Source organism: Haliaeetus albicilla, chromosome 12 (assembly GCF_947461875.1).
Source record: "Haliaeetus albicilla chromosome 12, bHalAlb1.1, whole genome shotgun sequence".
In the NCBI taxonomy this organism is placed as follows: Eukaryota; Metazoa; Chordata; class Aves; order Accipitriformes; family Accipitridae; genus Haliaeetus; species Haliaeetus albicilla.
The window spans coordinates 21054231-21068931 of NC_091494.1; the positions used below are offsets into that span (position 1 = coordinate 21054231).

At 40.1% G+C, this 14701-nt stretch overlaps 1 protein-coding gene across 3 annotated transcripts in view; it reads right to left on the reverse strand.

Annotated features, from left to right (window-relative positions):
* Positions 1 to 14701, reverse strand: part of AKAP13 (A-kinase anchoring protein 13) — a 227727-nt gene that overhangs the window by 22473 nt on the left and 190553 nt on the right. For all 3 annotated transcript variants that reach the window (XM_069798474.1, XM_069798475.1, XM_069798476.1), the window contains 7 exons: positions 13326 to 13368; positions 11940 to 12045; positions 6602 to 6773; positions 4228 to 4295; positions 3321 to 3387; positions 1877 to 2012; positions 853 to 965 (listed from right to left, as the gene is read on the reverse strand). In XM_069798474.1, coding sequence (XP_069654575.1) covers positions 853 to 965; positions 1877 to 2012; positions 3321 to 3387; positions 4228 to 4295; positions 6602 to 6773; positions 11940 to 12045; positions 13326 to 13368 — 705 coding nt within the window. The remainder of the gene's footprint in view (positions 1 to 852; positions 966 to 1876; positions 2013 to 3320; positions 3388 to 4227; positions 4296 to 6601; positions 6774 to 11939; positions 12046 to 13325; positions 13369 to 14701) is intronic.

A 14701-nucleotide genomic window follows, 5' to 3' on the forward strand; every position in this document is an offset into this window, starting at 1 on the left:
TTTTCACATAGACCAAATTCTAGCTCAGATAAAAGACAACAGATTCTTTTATCTGCAATGCAACAGTATCGAAGACAAATAAAAACCCACAACACCCAGTTGGTCTTCCTTCATCTACACCACTGAATCGAGGGAGCTTAGACCTATGTGAAGTCTGTGTTTTCAAGCTTAGAAAGCCAGAATTGATGCAGGCAGAAGTGAACACTACATACGTTACAGACACACATATGCATCTTTAAGAAACATTCCTCATCTGTGCAGGAACTGGGAAATTTTCTCTTGTCACCATGAGCATGCCCTTGTTTAGTCCTTAATAAATTAAGACCATTCTGCTCTTTTCAGGTAAATATTGGCTAAGATGTAAAAATACTGATGATATCCTTAAAAAGCACCATATATAAAAAAAAATTTAAACTTAAGAAATGAATTTAACTGACTTCACTTTCAAACCCGCAAAACTAAACAATATGTTTCTTCCTTCCCCACTCTGGGAAAAACACAAAACACAAGACATCAGCATGAAAAAGGTGAAAGAGGGCAAAATCTGTGGCTGCATAAATGGGCCAGAGGTGCAGAATGAAAGAGAAAATGTTTGTCCCTGAGCTAAATTCCAAGTAACTCAGCTGTAACTGAAACCTTCTAAATGTTTTCCCACGACTCAACAAGCTACAGAAATTACTATCTGAGGCTTTGTTTTAGTTTATCATACTAATATTCTAAGATCAAAGTAAATGCATGTTAATTGTGTATTAGAAAGGAAAAGACTTGCTGAAATGCCAAAATGGACTTTCTGTTTCTGGAAGGCAACACTGAGACCTGCCTTTTGCTATAAATGCCATGGAGATCTCTTACCTTCGTCAACCAGTGACTCCATGGATTCATTCACCCGGCTGATTTTATGTAAGGAGTCTGTTGACTGCGACAGGAATTTCCAAGTGTGTATTAAGCTGTCATCGTTCCCAACTCTGCAGAAAACCAGAACACAGAATACTGTTTATGACATAAAAAAAGCAGCCAAATGTACTTTCAAATACACAGAAGAAATGCACTTTTATTAATTGTTGTCTGACAACTACCCATTGGGGCTCAGCAAGGTGTAAGATCTACAGTTCTGAGTAATGGTGCTTCTATAAAGAATCACACCTGAGGTTTTACGATTTGGATAACTCCATTTCATTACTTTCCATTTTACAGTCGCGTCCCATCCTCATTGTCCTTGGTGCAAGCAGTGCAAAAATGCAACACAAAAGGCTATCCAAGAGTCTTTATCACTAGCTCTGAGAAAGAGCAGAAAAATGGACTGAAATAAATTTCACCACGAATAGCCAGGGCATACAAACTGTCCAGAACATGCCAGTCCATGCTGTTGCCCTGTGTGTAGAACTGCTCTATATGCAGGTAGTGTAGGAGCCATAAATTTGATTTTCTTCTATGATTTTTTGTAATTAATTATGTATAATGCAGTCCTAAAACACCATGAAACCTGCAGCTCTGTGCCTCCACCTTATCGTTGTGGACACAAAAGTTAATACTATACCTGAGCTGCAAACGTGTGCTTCCTCAGTACCCAGCCCAAGGCAAGGGATTTTCCTCCTGGAGCCCAGAGCACCTCTGTGAAGTGGCCTTGAACACAACCAGGACAACTCTGATGCCTCTGAACACATGCCATGACTAAACTAATCCACACAATCTGATTGTGCAGAAGACAACTAATGGTATCATATAAAATATGAGTATTTCTGGTTTTGTGATCCTCTTTTGCACCTTTAACACAAATCATAGGTACATGAATTTATTTTTAATGAGATCTGAATTTCTCTATGCTTGCAGCGTCAGATAATACGCACATACTCACACGCACAGGGAGAAACCTTACCCTGCAATGTTCTGTATTGAGACACTTTTTGAAAGTGCTGTAGTCTGTTGTGATCTCCTGTTATTGAATATTGAGGTTACAGTGTTTTCATCAGGAGCAAGTATTGCAGAGCGAGGGCGCTCCTTCGGTTGTGAACCTGCAAGGGAAGTGTCAGAGAAAAGCCAGCTCATGCAACTGCACTGTTAACTGCGATGATGATGACTTAAAGAAACCAGGCTCTAAAATCACTTCCTCTTCTTTCTAGAGTTGTCACCAGGAGATCTCAGCTGTTAGAAACAGTCATACGAAGGAAAGAACATCGACCCCTGTGCAGAACTGACTGCATTGCACTACACTTAAAAGATATAGGTGGGATCTGTAAGTCCAGAAAAATACACTTGGGAAACTGAATTTAACTTTATTTGATAAATATGCACATGTAGCAATCTATTATGTTGCTTTTTAATTTCCCTGGGCCTATAATTATATACTGATTCTGGTCTAACTTTTTGAGATAGGTTTCTCTATCAGTACGTACCACAGAAAAATGCTAATCCATTATACTATCACTTACCTTTAACTAATCTTTTCATATTAATTCCAGATTTTTCCTTCTTCAGATGCATTTCTGCTTTCTGGAGTTTATACCTCTGAATTTCATCATAAATACCACAGTAGGTACATCTGTATCATACACTGTGATTTCATATAGTGATCTCCAAGCTATCACTAAATAAGCTTATCAAATCATGGCACTACAAAACCCATGTGGGCTATTACACTCCTGTTCTTTGCCCTTGGTCACACTGGGTAGCTCTGCAGTGCAGCGTATGTCTCGGCGCAGCCAGGAAAAGTTTGTCACTATTGCTCCTATTCCAAATTAAACTTTCTGTTTTCACTACCTTGAAGCATAAGACTATTTAATTAAAAAAAAAAAAAAAAAAAGTATTTCAAACAAGCATTCTTTCCACTTGTAATCTTAACAATTTCTGTTAATATAATACAGTTGGATTCTTTCCAATATCACACACCCACAGACACCCGCTGCATCTTCCAGATTTTGTGGACTTACCAGCTGCAGGCTTTCAGCAAGCTACAGCAGTCAAGTAGTTATTCTAAATCTGAGATTACTTTACATTTGCTTAAAGCTGCATGGACACTGCAGAAGTGGATGAACTCTGCGCCATTTCAGTACAACTTCTGAAGTTGTCAGAGAAAAGCCAGCTCATGCAACTGCACTGTTAACTGCGATGATGATGACTTAAAAGAAACCAGGCTCTAAAATCACTTCCTTTTCTTTCTAGAGTCGTCACCACCCAAACATTGCTTATCACGCATAGAAGATGCTCTCATCCCTGCTTTGATAAATGCTTATCTTTCACAATATCAAATATTAGTTGTCAGAACAGTCAAGAACAGCAGATACAGACCATCACCAAAGCAGAGGGAAAGGAAGTTTTCTTACTTTTGTTTCTCATGGTTACTGTGGGTAATGAAGAGGTATCATGTGCCTGCAGCATCCCTCTCTGTGGCTGAAAGAAAAATGAAATTCACTGTAATTTCTTCCTCCCTTCTCCCATCAGGCTGTGCCACATAACTAAAATAAAAAAGCTATGTTTTTTCTGAATCCTCTCAGAACAGATCAGTTCTTGGCTGTATGTCTATTTTTTATATATATATATATATATGCATGCATGCACGCACCCCCCACCCCTAGTTGCAATCAATGAAAGGGGCAAAATAAACAGATGGAGAAATGTGCCGCAAATAGGAAAATGAGATGAGAAAGTGCTGATGATACTGAAGAGAACTGAAAATCATAATTGTATAAACATTAACTAGCTTGGAGAACCATACTGCAGAAGAGGTTCCTCACATTTGGGGCAAGCATGAATTCTGCGCATTCCTCATATGAGCAACATACATATTTAATAGTTTTCATTATGCATTATATATACACATGATGCTGCATTACAGGATGCAGCATTTGAGAATTAAGAGATATAGCATTTAAGGGTGCTGGAAATCCCTGAATTTTGCCAGTGAAGTGTTTTTTTTTTTAATCAAAGCACAGGACAGATCATCTCACCATACGGTCCCTGTGTAATGCAGGGAACAATGCAGGGAATTTGCTGCCAACGAACACCCTGTGGCACTGACCTGGAGCACTCACAGAGTCCCAGGGACAACTATGTGTGGTTCTGGGGAATTTCAGGATAGCCCAGAGAATTTATTCACTATATAGCACAGGGGCTGAAATTCTTTCCAACAAGCTGGAAACATTGGGACATATGGTAGAAGACGTTATGTATCTGTATGCTAAATTATTTTAACTTTTGTGTTTATTCAGTAGAGTAGATGAAAACTCTTACCTTCATTTTGACCTTTGCACAAGAAGCAAAACTCTCCTTACAGCCTTTGTGAACAATTGCATTGCAGTCTGTCAAAAGTAAAAAACCCAACCAATTAAACACAAATCATGAATTATATTTTAAGAGTACATTACACTGTAAGCGTACAGTTCTGAATTATTTCTAGAAGAGACAAGAAAGGAAAAAAATTCCATGCCCAGAATGACAAAATATGCTCACATTCCTATAATTTCTTACACTTGGGCCTACTTAGTAAAAGCCAGTAATTCTTCTGATATTTTGAGAGAGGTAATGATAAGGCCATAGGGCGTTGCTATTCTGTTGATGTCGCACAATTTCCTGCGCAAGAAAGACAGAAGAAAGAAACCTGCATGTTCTTGCAAAAAACCCACAAGCAGTATCATTTTTCAGATCAAACAAGGAAGAGGGACAGAACCTGCTTCCGGTGCATGAAAAGAGGCAGTGAGACAATTCAGAACCATTAAATTCACGCTCAAGCCTTGGAAGCCTGGAGGCAGCTCTTTAGTATGTACCATTTAGCAATAGAGCATTTTGATTTTTTAGATCGAAAATCTGGTTTCAGGGACTTGATTCCTCCGATTCAACTCTTCAGCAGGAAGTTCCTCCAACTCCTCTGTATCACTAGTATGAATAATTAAAACCCCCAAAAGCTTATTTTCTGCATCACTGATCATAAAAAATAAAAAAGACCAGGCAGAAAGCTATTAAAAGTAAGGATTTTTTGCTTGCCCATTTGTTTTAGAGCATGCTAAATCTTTCAGCATTGACTAGCTGTTTCAGGAAGCTGGGAGCATCACTGAAAAGCTGAGACATTGATTTAAAATGATCCAGCACTTTAAAAGGCATTAAGAAAAGGTCATCCATAGGTGAGACAGAGCAGTGACGGTAGCAGGAAAGCACTGCCATTTCTGTAGGAAAAAAGTAGTCTATGACAGCACAGGAACAATAGAGCCTTTGCTGCTGGTTATCAGTCATTTCCAAGGCATTTGATGGCTGATTTTACGATGTGATGGGAGAAAGGACCACTCTCAGATGTGAGCTTACAACCTGGGTCCAGACCAAACTTTCCTTGTGGCATTCATTTTCTGGCCAATGCAGAAAACTTACAGTAATTTTCTAGTGTACCTTGTAAAACAAGGAAAAAAGGTCTATGCTAAAACATATGACATTGTTGGATTATTTTAACTCATTAGAATATAGAGAGTTAAATTGGGATATATTTGATTTTCTAAGTGGCTTCAGAAGCTGTTACGAAAGTTGAGTGGGGAAAGGGAAAGAATGCATTTGAGAGCTTGTAATTGTTGATATTTTCCATTTCCTATCAGGCTGACACAGAGCGTGTCTCGGGCAAACAACTTTGCTGAAATCTCTTCTCTTCCAGGAAACTCAAAACTGCCATTTGGGATTCAGCTGGCTGCTCCTTCCCCTGCTCACTGGAGATGTTTTATATGCTGCTCATCTACCAGAAGGAACAGAGACAGAGCCTCCTGCTCACGCCTGGGAGCAATTCCCGTACATGCTTCAACTCATCTCTAAGCTAGTGGAGTAAAAAATATTACTAATAGTGAGGAACAGAATGCCCTGAACTGCAGTGGGAAAAAGACTGCCTGTTCTGTAGCTTTGGGTTGCTGTGTAAACCAGCTACCATTCTGGTCTCGACCACACAAACACTGCTGACCTTAAAAAGCTACATGCTTCAGAAACCACCTGATAAGAAAAGAGAACAAAATCACCAGTCTCGCAGAAACCCTCTGCTGTGGTTCCTGTACTGCCTGCATTGTATTGCACGTACTTCACATCCACACAGGTAGCTGCCATTTGACCTGTGATGCAATGTCACATATAAAGAGAGAAGAGGGTTTGTATTTCCTTTTTATATCATGCTGTTCTCACTGAGGGCTCACCAAAGCAGTGTTTCAGAGAACTAAAGCAATCACTACAGATGGGTGAGACTTTTTTTCCCCAATGGAAATAAAGCCATGATCCAAGCCGGCTTTCCCCGTCCTCCATCCATCTTAACAAAGCACCTCAGACCCAAGCCATAACATGCAGCTGAAATAACCAAAGTACTCCAGCTAAGTGATACATGCCAACAAGCAGGGCAGAAAACCCCATGGGATGCTGAGATGTCCGAGCACAGGCTAGGAAGGAGGTTGCAGGACGTCTCCTTGCAGACACGACTCATTTCAGTCCAGCTTCCATAAGGCAACACGCTGCTCCGTGAATCACTATCTCCAAAGTCTCCCTCCCACCCCACATCCTTAAGCAAGAGGAAAATAAAGCATAAAGTTTGCATTTCCCATGTCAGATTTAATGAAAACCAAAAGGAAGGGGGGAAAAAAACCTGACTTACTTGCACAGTAGTACGAATCCTTATTGAAAGGTTTCATACAGTGGTAACAGGTTGCTTGGGCTACAACGGCGGTTGCAGTGAAGAGATGTCCATTTAACAGCTTCTTATCTTTTTCCTTCTCCTTGGAATCTTTGTCCTTCTCTTTAGTCTTCTCTTTATCTTTCTCTTTTTCCTGTCGAGAGAAAATGAACAAATGCCTCGTTACTTCGCAGAGGTCTATTCTCTAGTTACAAATTCTTCAGTGTTTGCCTTTGGCACTATGATGATATTGATCAACGCCCACCTTAACAATAGTCATGTATCTGCACATCAGCTTACAGCCCCCATGGATGTGTATTAACATACTATTGACTCGCAGTGCTACCTCACCAGTGGAGACAAAACTGAGTCTGTTCTGAAGGCAGCTATTTTGTTCCACCTTTGTTTTATAGTTGCTTGGTTTAATGACTTAACTCTTTTCTTCTTCTGGGCTCTTCAGCACTTTCAATGAATTGTGTTAAATACAAACACCTCGTTTAATGTGTATCAAACTTTCAACAGTTAATTTTTAAGGCCAACCCATATGACTTGAGCTTTGCAACTGCATTTTTAATGAAGAGCACAAGGTCTTCCTCAGTGCCTGTACAGCATCACTGCCAGAATATTTCCACCTTTGTTTTGCTTCTGACTAGCGACTTTTTCAACGGTTTCATGCAACCCCAAGTAACTATGTGAAGCTTTTTGGGGAAATGGATCTTTCACAAACTCTCGAAATACGGCACCACAGAAAGGCTGAGGAACAACAGCAACACCATAAAAGATTATCTCCTGAAGCCACAGTTCAACCTCTGGACTACTCAGCTTTAGTAAGATGACAAGCACAGCCACCTTCTCCAACTTTTAGCAGAGTTTTTGCTTACCTTTCTATTGCTACCCGAGATAGAAAATGCTAAATACAAAAATTTGAAACATTTTTCCCTGCAGCCTTTCATGGATTTGGAATTCTCCCAAACAATTTTTAAAGGAAACTCCATAAAAAACCCTCCAAATTTGAATTACAGTGACTCCTTGCCTTTCTATGCACTACCCTACAAAATGTTTACCATACAATTCAGCTCCAGATATGTATTTTAACTGTTACTGCAGATTTCATGGCATCTGAAAGAGAAGCTTAACTAGAAATTGTAAAGACTTCTGTAGGCTTATCTTTGCATTTTGTTATTTATATGACATGTGCCCTTTACTAAGTATTGTCACAGCCTAAATATCAGAGAGCTGCAGAGCAGCCCAAGTGAGCAACTGCCATGAAGTGGTTAAAAGAGGTATTGAGCTCTGCACTCACTGGCAGGGAAACTTTTGAGCCTTTGATGACACACTCAAATAATTAGTAACTCAGTCTAAGGTCTCCCCTCTCCCAACACAACCCAGGCAAAATGCCAGCGTTGGAATCTCTCCCTGCAAAGCCTCACAAACAGAAAGTCTATTTACTAGCCCCAAACGCTATTTTGTTCTGCAAATAAGCAAAACCAGGAGCATTACCGTATGGAATAATCCCGTCTGAAGCAGAAAACCTGCCAGGAAGAGTCTGCTTTGCGGCACATTTCCGCCTCCTTTGAGCCATCAGCTTGGATGCCACCCCACATAAACCTCCACAGTCCTGTTCTCCACCTGCTGACCTGCCCACCTTTAACCATGCCCAGCCTGGCAGGATTCAAGAACTAAAACTCTGCAGTTTAGTCCTTGGCCGATCGTACCAAGTTGATGCCTGGAGTTTTGTTCTGTTGCTTATTGACTTGTGAAGCTCCAGGAGAAAAGATCACCCTATGCTCAAGGAAGATCTTGCAACTCTCACGCTTAACAAGCTGGAAGGAGACTTACTGTTCTATACTTCAAATGTACCTGGTGTTTACTGCAAAGCCCAGTATTTCTAAAGTCTGGAATAATACCCTGTCTTCATAAAAATCACTGTAAAAAAACCATTTTAATTAAAGCTAAACGACCCCAGGAAAAACAGGAAACGGGTGCACCACTTTCAAGGAGGAAACAGCAAGCTTCATAACCGGAATGCCAGCCATACCACTGAAATACAAGGTCTCAAAATGAGATTTTTATTTTTTTTTTTCCTGTGACAGTTACTGGAACTTTTTTTTAGAAAAGGATTGTAAAAACAAAACCATTTTCCTGCACTGAGTTGCTGATGAGACTTGAAGCACAGCTTCACAGCTGAACCTGCACCGACATGCACTAAGAGTCAAGATGGGTACCGCAACTTGATCATATGTCCCAAAATAACAGACTGTGCGCTGCTGCAGCAGCAGATTCTGCTCTGAAATAACCATGAAGCTCTTACCTCCCAATGCTTAAGTCCTACTAGCTTCACTGTTATTTGAGGTACTTCGGCAAATTTATTCCATTTTATCGACATCCTTCCCCCAGGGGCAGGAGCTACTCCCCACCAGCATGGCCCATCGCGACGGCCAAGAGCTGCCAGCACAGCCGGCCCGGGGGACGGCAGTCAGAGAGGAGTTGAGCAAAAGGGGGAGGGCGGGTTGATTGCTGCTAACTTCCTTGAAGATGATTTTCGTTACTTTGCTATTGCTTTCATCTTGCCCTACCCTAGCTTTCACCGCTAAAAAAAAAAAAAAAAAAACAAACAAAAAAATACACAGGCAGGAAAGGATGGGATTAATATTTTAGAAGTCACAAGTCAATACGTGACCACCCATTTTAAAAGCAGAGGGTGGTAAATCAAACCCTCTGAGACGTTTGGGATACAGAAGAAGTGAATTTTAACATACCTCAGTGTTGCTAGGTAGTAATTCAGTAAACAAAGTGCTGCAGAAGATTTCCCAGACAGAAAGGTTTCACGTGTTTGCGCTCCTCCTGCTCTACAGGTCAGAAATATTCCCTGTCTCCTAGTCCTTTCAAACACTTACAACTCTTACTATAGACACTGAAACACTGTTGGTGGTATAGCACTGCCTAATAACTGCGCAAGTCAAGGAAAAAGAGAAATTACTCATGTTAATTTTTTTGTCGTCATTTCCCAGAAACTCACTACCAAAATGAAGAAAATGAGTATGGTTTTTTTCCAACTGCCAGAGATATAGCATGTTTTAGACTTCACAAATGTGAACCAATGCATGCTGCTGATTTCAAGAGATTCACTGACTAATCCCCAAATAACACAAAGTGCGTGCCAGACATGGGTAAATTCACACAAACTTCTATCAGTATCCCCTCCAGTTAATACTCCAAACACCCTTTATTTTTAGGGTTTTTTTTACATAACTGTTGACACCGTTTTCAAAAAGAGCCATTGCCATTAGTAGGCTCAGATGTGCTTTATTTTACGGTTCATCTTAGAAAACGGTGCATTTCTGAAGGTTTGGAGAAAAGCAGTATCTAGTTGGAAAGAAGTTGAAGCCTCTCTCCCTCCTGGCAGCCCAGACAGCAGCAGAAATCAACACTTCCTGTCGAACTTCCTCTTTCAAGGTTTGTTGTTTTTCTTATTAACTCTTACAGGTTTTCATCAGCCATAATGCTTCTGAGAAATCAGTGTTCCCAAGAATTTTTAGGTCAAATTATTTAAATGTACAGCGGAAGCCCTAAAAACGTATGTAATGCAAACATTCTACCGCGAGCAGAGAAGAAATTGTAATTTGAATATTATGGCTTTTGACTTAGTAAAAATATCAGAACTGATACGAGCTGCAATTCTTGTAGTACGTATTATTGTTGGGAATTTGGAGCAATTCTTTATCAACAGTTTCAGACACAATCATGAAATTAATGAAATCAGACTGCACTTATTTAACAAAAGCAGAGCAAATATCTCAAAGCACTTCTGTTATATTTTCTTATAGACTTTTGTCCCAACCAGATCTCAATCTCTCTCTCTTTCCAATTCTTGCTTTAGAGATTATACACCTGAAGTGCAAGAACCAGTTAATGAACTTCTAGTCTTGCTCACAGGCTTTGCAACATGCTCCACAACTTCGCGCTAGTGGTTTGCACTGATGTTTCTACATAAACAGGTTTTTTTGGGTTTGTTTTTTTTTTTTTTGACATTGTACTTTGCTGCAAGCAACCACATTGTCTTAAAGCTGCTCAGCAGCAGCTCTGAGACTCTGGTACTTGCAGCTTGCATCTTTAAAGGCAGATCCATAAAGAGGAACTGTGCGTTACGATGACTGATCTCACTACAGCTGGTACCTCATTGTGAAGGTGATGCAATTTTTCAAAAATGTGTATCAAAATGTGCATTGGACCATGAAAGCACACAAACCCAGCTATGTTAGAGGAACACTCAGGCTGAAACATCAAGTGCTTATGTTGGGAAAGGCTAAAATGAAGTTTGTTTGCACAGGTGTAACATGGCCCCTCCTATAATCTGTATGCTTCAGCTCAGCCTTATTCTGTGATAGGCACAATGCTTATTATGCCACATTTTGTTTCCTGTTTGCTATTCAGACACTCATCAGAATATGTAATTACGTGTCTCAGGGGCCTTCCAATAGTATTTACCAACATATTAGCTACACATGACCTAACTATAGAATACACATTGGCCACTGTGAGGTAAGGTGCTCTTAGCTTTTGTTAGACATGATAAACTGAGGTGACGTTCAAGTGAAAAATCCAACCAAGCCAAAAAACCCAAACATACATTAATCTTCAGGGGACAATCTGAGACAACAACAGCCCATTTGTGTGAAGTACTTAGCATTAATGTAATTATTTCTGTAACCAATGCTGTTCCCAGGAAATTCAGCTGTGCTGAGCAGCATTTAACCTTCATCAAATTAAATCCCAGTGTTTCAAGGATGGAAAAAAAGGGATAATATAAATATTGGACATCACTAAAGGTCACAGTTTGAGCAACTTCTCCAGCAGTGCACGGGAACTTTGTGGCAAAGGTAAAAATAAAAGGGAAACACAATACAGCCTTCAGCAGCCAGTCCCTTCTTAAGAGCTACTGTCTTCATTTTATTAAACACCTCTCAGGTTCTGTAAAAATTAGACCCATCAGTCACTGCAAAGCCATAACTCATGCCAGAGCACAATCTATTCTCTATAATAAATGAAGCTTCATTCTATGGGGAAAAGAGGCAAAACATTGCACAGGAAAACTCACCTCAGATGCATTTCAATTTTGGGGTGCTAAGATTTGCCATGTAGCTAATTCCCCGTTACCCCACAGACAATCCTCCCCGCGCAAAAGGAAGAAAGGAAGAAAAAAGAAAAGAAAGTCAGGCAAAGACATAAATACCACCCTATGGAAACACACTGAAATACAGAATTCCTTACTGCTTCTTATGGGTATTTCACAGACGTATAAATCACAAGAAGCACTTACTTTGCTCTTCTTGCTGCTGGACATTTTATTCCTGAGGTAGCTGAAGGTTCGACTGACTTTTGTTACACTTTTACCAGCAGGGACACTGCTGCTCTCTTCAGATATGCTAAAAGAAAAAAAATAATAAAAAAAAAGGTTGCTTTTATTTTTCTTTTTTTTCCCCCAAAGCATGTATTAATTGGATAGATTCTTTTTTAAAGGACAAATCCATTTATTATCCAATAGAGTCACGGGTTGCTTTATGGTGTTATACCAGAGAAGGCAAAGTGAAGACAAAACGCTAATCCAGTAGTTTGTCATGTATTTCTAGGAATCCTTTTATCTGTTTTTAAACAGTCTCCATTCTCAAGCCATGCCATAGCACCCTCTGCTGCTCCGGTGGCCAAATAACCACTAACCAGCTCGCAGCATCTGCCCATTTACACAGCCCACATTGCAGCTACAGTCAGTCTTGGCATTTAATCATTGATATTTCAGACAGAAAGGGATAGACACGCATGCATCCTTTAAAGAGAAATCTCCTTCCAGAGAAAGACATCTAATGAACTCTGAAAAGGCAGTGTCTTTAACAGAAACCACACTGTCTGCAAAGCCTCCCCTGAGAAATGAGAATACCAATACAAAGTAATGAACAGCAATTGTTATTTGTATTAATTTAGGCATTTCTGGGACACCAGTTATTTTCTGCCATCCTTTACATGCACAAGCTTATGACTTCTTCAGCTTCTATGGGAGAATAAGAAATTAGGGAGGAAAGTATGATTACATTAAAGGAAAGGACACAGTCTGTCTATAGGAAGTACAACGCAAACCAAAAGCGGAACGACAGAAAGACAAATGAAATAAAAGAGGACAAAACAGCAGCGAGCAGAGGTGAAGAGCCTCCCAGCCACAAAATAAAGCTGAAGCCCAGCTCCTTCAGTGCCACAAACGTCCTTCCTCCAGGAAAGCGCTTTTAAAGACAGCACCCACCGGAAAAATTATCTCCTCTCTACAGCTTGCAAGGATGAAAGGTAACGTACAACAACATGATTGTTTTGGCCTTCGTTACAGAAATATAGACATAATTAAAAGGGAGGAACAACTACTTTTAGTGTAGAATACAACTCAGGGTAAACTGATATGTTCGATAATAGATAAGCTGTTATGTTATTAGCTATGAATAAACACAAAGCCTGGTTAGAGAGAAGACCTAGAACAGGCTTTCATATTCTGTGATCTAAAATATTCTTCAGCCTTTAGACACACGGGGCTGATTTTCCCAAGCCTGACAACTTGTGATTTCAGCTGAAGTGCACTGTTGCCAGCAAGGCTTTTGGATGCCCAAACCAGAGCCCACTGCAGGAGTCCCACCAGAAGAGACGCGATACCCCCAGAATACCGTACCTCTGAACTGAGGAACCCGTGGGGCCGCTGAACGCCTGTGTACCTGGAAAAGATCAGAGGGGTGGGGAGGATGACATGTTAGACTGCAATCTTAGCCCACTGATTTTAAAAACACAGTTTGCATATTTGGACGGTTCAAGAGGAAGGGGAAATGTTTTCCAGAAGTCAGTGTTTAGAATAGATTTCATGTGCTCAGGATAAAGCCTGTTCCCTGCATCCTTAGGTGCTCTCAAATTAGATGCTGAGGTGAAAGCCTGCTTAGTATTTTTATCATTCTTCAGCTATTAGGCAAAGGATGCGCATGTGTTAAATTTGCTGGTAAATCAGGGTATCTGAATCAGAACTGCCAATTCAATGACAATAGGTATAAATGAGAATCATTCTGCTACAATGCATTTATTTACACACCACTAGAAAGAATCTATTGTACAACACATCCGGGTTTCATGTATAAAACTCTTCTGCTTGATAAAATTATAGTTCATTTTCCCATCAAAATCCTGAAGCACTTCATAAAGAGTAAGGGAAACAAGGGAAGCCTTATTCCATTTTCCACGGAACATTACCAGCCTAGGGCTCAGTCACAAAACACTGTGCTTGAGGAAAGTCTGACTTTCAACATGAAGCTGAAGCCCTGCCAATGACACAAATTCTCTTTATACCACAAGAAACCTGCTTGCACAATGCATTTGGAGCAGATTAGGTAGCTGACACCATTTACCAGAACCATCGAAGACGACTGAAAAATCAGGATGAAATGATCCAGAGGAGAGAGGGCGCTCTCCAGAGTAACTGGGCTTGTCAGGACTCAAAAAAACCCTCACTACAATCACTGTCTGCAGTCCTATCTGAAGTTCAAGAAGCACCGTGACTGATCATCTTCTGCATATACACTGTAAGCTTAACAGTACTTTGGCTTCAAATCCTGTTAACATGTTAAAGCTAAGGGTGAATGCAAAAGAGCCACTTGACATCAGAGGCAAAGATGGTCCTCTATCCAAAAGCAGTAAGTGCATTAGGAAAAACTGTGCATACAGTATTATGCCTTATGATTCTAAAATACACATTTTCCTAACCACTAATTCCAGTGTCAATATAGCCTGAGACAGAAATATCATTTCTTCATATTGAGAAACTAAAATACAGGCATACCCCATTACCTAATCCCTGCTTGGAGATCGCTGTTAATATCTCCCTTGCAAAATTTTTCATCTAATTAATGATCTATCTGAAATACATCGAAGTTAGTAATACTGTAACATATATCAAATGAAGTCCACTATTCAATTTCCTGGCTGTGCTGCGTTTTTATATATTATCCACTACCTAAGCATCTACACAAGCAGTTTACAGACTCCCAAATCCCTGGTTAATGC